The sequence below is a fragment of the Danio rerio genome, chromosome 2, assembly GCF_052040795.2.
Source record: "Danio rerio strain M-AB ecotype USA chromosome 2, GRCz13ab, whole genome shotgun sequence".
Classification (NCBI taxonomy): Eukaryota; Metazoa; Chordata; class Actinopteri; order Cypriniformes; family Danionidae; genus Danio; species Danio rerio.
Window position 1 is genome coordinate 49,010,001 of NC_141022.1, and position 8,027 is coordinate 49,018,027.

General features: G+C 37.4%; 1 protein-coding gene across 1 annotated transcript in view; it reads left to right on the forward strand.

Moving 5' to 3' along the window:
- nlrp1 (NLR family pyrin domain containing 1) overlaps nucleotides 1-6,387 on the forward strand; it is a 63,548-nt gene extending 57,161 nt beyond the window's left edge. Inside the window, 1 exon segment of the mRNA NM_001423861.2 lies at nucleotides 4,051-6,387. Coding sequence (NP_001410790.2) covers nucleotides 4,051-5,147 — 1,097 coding nt within the window. The 3' untranslated portion in view covers nucleotides 5,148-6,387.
- Nucleotides 6,388-8,027: the final 1,640 nt, after the last annotated feature.

Sequence of the window (8,027 nt, forward strand, 5' to 3'; positions counted from 1 at the left end):
ATAGGTTAATATAACATTTAGAAGGTAAGCAGTACTAAAAATAATTTTTAGAAAGAATAATAATCCCATTAATCTAGTTACAGTGCATATCGAAGGTGAATTCAATTTAATTATTTATTAAAAAAGCATAAGCCATTCTGGTACAGTTCTTCTGTGTGTGACTAAAATGTAGGCAATAGCTATGTTTCCATCCAAATATATTACATAAATTTATGTGGAAAACTGGAATATTGCATAAAAGATGCGAATAAAATTCCATCCAACGAGTCAAAGAGAAAAAATTTGTCACTTCCTGATTTAACTGGCACCAAATATCAACAGTAAAAACAGAATTTACTGTGGTAGAAGAAGCTGCGTCAATTAATTCTTTATTTAGCCTAATTAATGTACTTGCGCCTCGATGTCAGAAGACAATGCTGAAACACAATGAACACGTGGGGGCGTCTGATGCCATGAGACGCGGAGACTCTTGACACGCACCAGACGTTCGGAGGTAATTAATAATATACAATAATACTGAAACAGTTAAGGCATTTTAGAATGACTAAAACAATATTTAAGACGTGTTACAGTGTGCCCAACCTGCTGGTTTGTCCATTTACACACATTTTCATTATCAAATGATCATGATCTTTTTTTTAATGTACATACTGTAATTTGTTCAGTAAAAGAACAAAGAACGTAGTTTATGCGCACATTTTCTATCGAATAAAAGTTTATCCTACTCAGTTATGCGCGTTTTTTATACATATTTTAAAAAGTTATGTGCATCATGACGTTTCTATCAATCGTTTTTATGCACGTATCCAAAATGAGCATTAAAATAGGTGGGTGGAAACGTATTTCTAAGGCGAGAAATACCGCTTCATCTTTAAAAAAGGGGAGGAGACAGACAGAAACTCTGAGTTTAGAGAATAAAACCTGCTTCTGACCAGGTTAGATTCACAGAGTAAGTTACCACAGTAACTGACTCTGAGTTAAAGTTACCTCTCTTTCAGAAACAGGCTTGACTTACCCTGCTTTCTCGAGTTTAACAAACCTGCCATTTTGAAACGGAAAACCCAGAGTTTCTCTCATTTCAGGGTTAAAATACTCTGAGTTTTCAGTTAACCTCCTTTCTGAAACAGGCCCAACATGTCCAGATAACTTAAGGCTTAACTGCGAAACTTTAAAAGGTCATGATTTTTCACAGAATAAACACGAGAATAATGTAAAAAATGTGAATCTCCAAAAAAATAATAATATACAGTCCACAAAATAAAGAAATAAATAATGCAAAAGATCATTCATTTATCATAAAAAATTAATTGTTTTCAAAAGAAGTAAAACATTAGTTAGGATTAGTGTAGTTTTAAGTTAAGGATTTAAGTCTAAGCAAAGTAATTCAAGCATGCATATTTTTTGTGTCTTCATACCCTATTAGACTTTACATCTCATTAATGAACATAGCTTCGTTAATTACTGGATTCATTTTATAACAGCAGAGTAATGTACAGGTGTTCTCACAGATATGATTGTTTGCATTTTTTATACAAGCAAGTGGTCAAGTGCAAAGTCTGCTATGTAGGTATTTGGATATGCCTTTAACTGGTGAAAGGATTCTCAAGCACAGAACGAGATTGCAGCTTTTTTATTAGAGTGAAACTTGTGTAAGCATTGGTTTCTTTATTTTCAGGTAGGTAGCCTGTACTTTTTGATAGCCGGTCTGCTACAGTGACTAAAAGATCCAGCACCCTCATCCTGTTCTTTTGAACACTTTTCAGTATTTACTGTATGTTTCACAAGCAATGCTTGCCTGTTATGTTACACACATTTAAAATTTCTACAGCTTTAAAAGTTTATTGAAGGAATCAGGGATGGTTCTCTGTGGACAGTTACTGTATGAGCCGTTTTACAGACTGCTTTAAGGATGGCAAGAAGAGATGCTTCACCTGAAAGACAAGATATGAGTGACTCAGTTGAAGATATGATCTGCCCCAAACATAATGAACCACTTCATTATTTTTGCCGGACTGACCAGCAGAGTATGTGTTTCTTGTGTTTAATTGCTGATCACAGCAACCATGAGACTGTAGTCAAAGAGAGGATTGAGGAACAGGTAAGAACTGAAAGGTATGAGTTTTTACTAACATGAGCATGTTGGTTAATAACAGTTGACTTTACTCATAGCAAAACCAACACCTGCTTAAAAGTCTCTAGACAGCAAAGCTGAGCCAGACTTTGTCACGGTTATGTTAGGTATAGAATTTAATTCTCTATGGTATTACATATTCTTCAAAATATCTTCTTTTGCGTTTAACAGAAGAAAGAAACTTATAAAGGTTTGGAACCATTTGTGGGTGAGTAAATTGTGGGTGAACTATCCCTTTAACACTGTGGTCTCAAACTGCCGGCCCGCAACTGAGGTCAAAAATCTAACGAATTTACAGTTGAAGTCAAAATTATTAGCCCCCCTTTGAATTTTATTTTTTAAAATTTTTCCCAAATGATGTTTAACAGATTCAGGAAATATTAACATATTTTTTTTTCTTATGGAGAAAGTCTTATTTGTTTTATTTCGACTAGAATAAAAGCAGTTTTTAATTTTTTAAATACCATTTTAAGTTCAATAATATTAGCCCCTTTAAGCTATATATTTTTTCAATAGTTTACAGAACAATCCCTCATTATACAATAACTTGCCTGGTTAACCTAAATACCCTAGTTAAACCTTTAAATGTCACTTTAAGCTGTATAGAAGTGTCTTGAAAAATATCAAGTAAAATATTATGTTCTGTCATCATGGCAAAGATAAAATGAATCAGTTATTATTAGAAATGATTTATTAAAACTATTATGTATACAAAAGTGTTGAAAAAAAATCTGCTCTCCGTTAAACAGAAATTAGAGACAAAAATAAAGGGGGGCTAATAATTCAGACTTCAACTGTATGTATTTTTCACTTTTTTATCAATGCTGTGCAGTGGAATATAGCCACTTGCGGTGTTGAGCCGCCACCTATAGGACATTTAATGCACCGCATCATACATACAGTTTAGTTTTACTTTTGGTTTCTCTTAGTGTAGTCACACACATGCAGTTTCTTTTGCGGCTGATTTAAACGTTTAAACCTTGGAAATATATGTCCGTAAGTGCTCTATTTTTACTAATGCTCTACTTTTGTAAATGTTCAAGGGTTATTTGATTTGAGGGTTTTATACTGACTGTATTTGTACTATGCTCTACATGCTGGTGGTGTAACAAATATAATTTAGCTAATATTCAATAGAAAGTGTCTCATGTGATAGATTTTCGTCATACGTGTATTAAGATTTGTATACAAACTATATACATTAGCTGGGTCAGTTGGCATTTCTGTGTGCAGTTCTCCCCGTGTTCACATGGGTTTCCTCAGGGTGCTCTGGTTTCCCCCACAGCCCAAAGACATGCGCTATAGGTGAATTGAATAAACAAAATTGTCCATAGTGTATGTGTGTATGTTCTGGTCCCGGAGGTCGGGGGTTGAGCATTAGGCTAACAACTCACCTCATACAAACTAGATGTTATGAAACACTAGCATGGTGTGGCTACAAATCAACTTCGATATAAACGGCTATGGGTGTAAGTAAGTATAATTGTTTTCAGATCTTCCAAATATGGCACACGCTTTAACAGAGAATCTGGATACATCGGACACGGATGTGATGTTTTGTGAAGGTAAAGCTATTTACAGTAGCCAGTCACTATTTTACAAATCTACAAACACAATCTATAAACATGACAGTTTCTTTTACTTGATCAAGGTGCAAGCACAGAAAAAATAGGAGGTTTCTATGGCTTAAAAGCTCTGAGAAAGTGGAGTATTGCTTCAAAAAAAAGGTAAGGATAAGAATGAGAAATTTTTTTTTATGTTTCATACCTTAGTAGACATACATTAGTTACATGCATCTGTGTTTTGCAGGCTGAGCACCTGTGACTCTGGAGCGTCTGCATTGGATCTTTACTGTCAGTGTTGTGTTGACGTTGCTGATTCAGATCAGTGGGTTCACGTGGAGCCGTCAGTCTGTAGAGGTGAAGGAGGCACAGAGTTCAGGATCAGCACTCCGGCGGGTCGATTCCAGTGCAGCAGGACCAGAATGCGATGGGTTTGTGATGGAGATGTCACACTCCACTACCGGGCAGTGGATGGACATTTCCTCAACGCAGAGCTGGAGAGGCTTCAGTGCGAGCGAGTCGCTCCTGTGCTGGATGTGAATGTGATCTCAGGGAAGCTGAAGGAGGCTCATCTGCATTATTACATGTGTTTAGCAGAGTCAGACCCTGCTCTCACCAACGCCGTCAAGCTCCTCAGTGTTGAAGATGAGGGAATATCCTTGGAGTCTGTGGAGTTGACTCGCTTTCATGCTAAAATACTCCAGCCAATGTTTTCTCCTAAGACAGTGCTTGTGAAACTAGGCATACCAGTGAAAGTGCACTGTGATCTACTTATCTTCATGACACAAACTTGCCCCATCATTCTCCATGTGTATTTTTCCCCATCCGATTCACTTGTTAAAGAAAATATTAAAACAGAGGAAAAATCAAGTCACCAAATCAAGTGTTCAAGACCTGAAGCCCCACTGCAGATGAAGAAACAACACAGCCTTGAGGTTCCTGATGCTGTTGTTCAACCTAAAGCAATCAAATTGAGAGGTAACATGGAGCCAAACTTCTTTCAGGTCAAACAACCAGTGGTCAATGACATCACTATGATCCTCAGCCGAGTGGATGATCAGAAATCTGTATGGACAGGAACAATTTGGAAAGAACTGATCTATATAGAACTAAACAAAACAGAGTCTAACTTGTTTCAGTCTGGACAAAAACACAAGACATCACAGCCTGCTCGCAGCTTTGACAAAGCTCAGTTTTTTGATACACGTTGGTGTAATCTTATTAAAAGTGTTAAAAATGTGAACGCCGTTGCAGACAAACTGCTTCAGGAACAAATCATTCATGAAGAATTGTATTCTGAAATCACACATCCCAATTCAACCAGTGAGGAAAGCATGAGAAGGATCTGCGTCATAGTGAGGAAAGGTGGCGACGCTGTCAAAAAGATCTTCATCTCTATTCTTCTGCAAGAAAATCCCAATCTTTTAAATCATCTGCCTTCATCTGACTCCTAATCTGTTTCTTGTGAGGATTCTATATGTAGTATTTTACACAAATGATGAAATGACAAGGAAACTACAAGTGATCAGATCTTGCAGCTTTTGGAGAAAACTGTTTTCAGATTTCTCACTGTTAGCCTTTCACTGACTAAAACGCTGAATTTCTATGACCTATATTGAATGGAAACACAAGGCGCTATTGTGCTTTGCAGAATATAAATTTAATAGCCATTATAATAGCAATAACAGATCATTTACCTCAGATTTATAAAACAAATGAATCAGAAACAAGAGTGTCTGACACTCAGGGCATCCTCACACTAGGCACAATTGTTTTGAGGCCCATGATTTTATAGTTTACAAAGTTAAGATGCAAATAAATAAACAGCAAACAGAGGACTTTTCTCCTCCCTAGGTCTGACTGCAGACACAGTAGATAGCAGTGCAGCACGTCTCTTTCTCTATTTCAATCATTAGCCCTGCCGGTAATCCGGAGGATTTTAAACCTGTGCGAACACCGCAGCACGGATATAGGCGATGTGTCTGAATGGTAGCGGAGTCAACTGATAAAAGACAAAGTCCGCCATTCTCCAATTATCGTAAAGCTCTCCTGACAAAAATCGCTCGTTGCAAAACCAACAGCTTTGCTGTATCGGCCCCCGACAGCATCGTGCTGTGCACTCACAGTGTCTCACAGCTTGGCAGGTCTGTCTGGTCTTTGGAAAGTATGTGCAGGGTAGTGTCTGGATGGTTTAATGACATTAATTGTAAAAGAGACAAAAACTTACTTACATATTCGGATATTCCTATGCTTACAAAAACAGCTATTAGTATTGAGAAGAAACCTAAAAGACAACAGAATCACCTTCGACAGAGTTCGAAGAGGACAAAAATGACCCACTGAAGTCGATCAATTTTCTGCTAACCATAAAGGAAGAAATGGCCCAGATGACACTTCTGACCAACTATTATGATCAGAAACAGAAAGAGGCCTGGGAGTGTTAGCTTCAGAAAAAGATATTCTTTGCCGACTAGGAGCTACACTGAAAAAAGAGTTGCATGCAGAACTGTTGCAAACAATTTGTTTGTGTTGAATTTAAACAAACAAATTAAGTTTAGTAATGTTCAACTTAATTTGTTTGTTTAAATTCAGCCCAAATAAATCGTTTACCACCTCTTAACATAAAGAAATTGAGTAAATCCAAGGAATCATCTTTGAATAATTTTTTTCAGTGTATAACCTTGGAGGACAAGACTTTTGGTAGACTGCCTGAATGCTGATGTAATAGAAGAAATTATTTGCTATGTTTGTATTCAGATTAGGGTTGGGCCAATAGACGATGCCATCGTCCATCGCCGATGGCCAATAGACAACATGATGCTGAGCCGACATCGCAGATTCTCCGCCCTGCCCCCGTCGCAAACCCGCTCGCGAAAAATACACTCAGGCCCCTTTACACTAATACATCTTAGTGTTAAAATGGCATTTTAGAACGAACATGATCCACATCCACACCGTTTCACCTAGCATTTCTGAACAGCCCTCTATCCATTGAAAATGCACATCACGTGACCACACACATACAGCCACACGCTGCCATGTGCTCTGAGCTCCAGAGAGCAGTGCACATCGGACAGGTTATCAAGGATGTACCGCTGGATTGCATCTCACTACAGTTGTTAAACGTGATATTCAGACATCCCATCGGGACTCATAATGACTGCAAACGAGTGATACTCTCCTGTAAATCGTGTGTCTCTCTCCTGGTCCTTAAATAAGTTGCGCACCCTTCTGCTTAAACTGACTTCTGTATACTCAATGACTTAGGCCTTTTATCCTCAACGGTGGATCAAGTAAAGGATTTTGTTTTGTTATTGTAAATGTTTTTATTCTTCTTTTTCACTGGATTTATTTTACTAATAAAAGTATATTTTATTATTTTTTTCCACTGTAGTGGACATTGGCTTCTTGTGCAGAACCCATCAAGATACCTTGTGTGGTAAGGTATGAATCTAATTTATTCCTTAAATAACATTAGAATATAAGGTCCTAAACAAAACTCTAGCTAAGAAATATAGCCAAGAGAGGATTATGGTTTCTTTATTTAATTAGGGTATTAAAAAGGCATCCAGTACAGCAGCCATGGTTAATCAAGAAGCAGGGTTTTCTCATAGGATAAGAATTCTCAGCTATTAATAATAATGAGAAACCAACACGTCATCTCTGTACAGGCAGATCAATGATGCCGATTTTGAAGCCACCCTAAAGATTATTTCAAACCCGGAAGATGAACTTAGATGACAAAAAAAAAAAAAGTACAAGCGTTTTTGAACCTTTAATAAACTGACAGTTCAAGTTAATTGAAAAGTAAGAATTAATAAATCCATATGAAATATTCCCTTAAAAGTGACATCTGGTCTTCAGTTTAGCGCTCAGGCACACTTTGCACTTACACACATACCGTGCCAAAGCCCAACTCTGGCACACCTCTTTCAATTGGAACAGGGCCAGCCAACTGAACCACGCCTGAGCCCAATTCTGAGCACTCAAACTTGTTAAACTAACTGGGAAATGGGGGTCAAACATGGGCACAAACAACCGGGGCACAGGTTAGATAGCCTAGTGTGAGTACACTCTCAGTCTTTAAAGTCATTTTGTAGACTAGGCTCGAATTTACATTTTTTCTGGCATGTTATATTAGGAAGTACAGCTTATCAAACTTTTAGACTGCCACTAGCTTCGTTTCCATCCACCTATTTTTTTTATGAGCATTTTGGATATGCGGATTAAAAATATTGGTACGAAGAAAACACGTTTACCGAACAAATTCCAGTATGCACATTAAAAAAGGTGATCATGTGATGATAAATATGTGTGTGAAAGGACTAACCAGC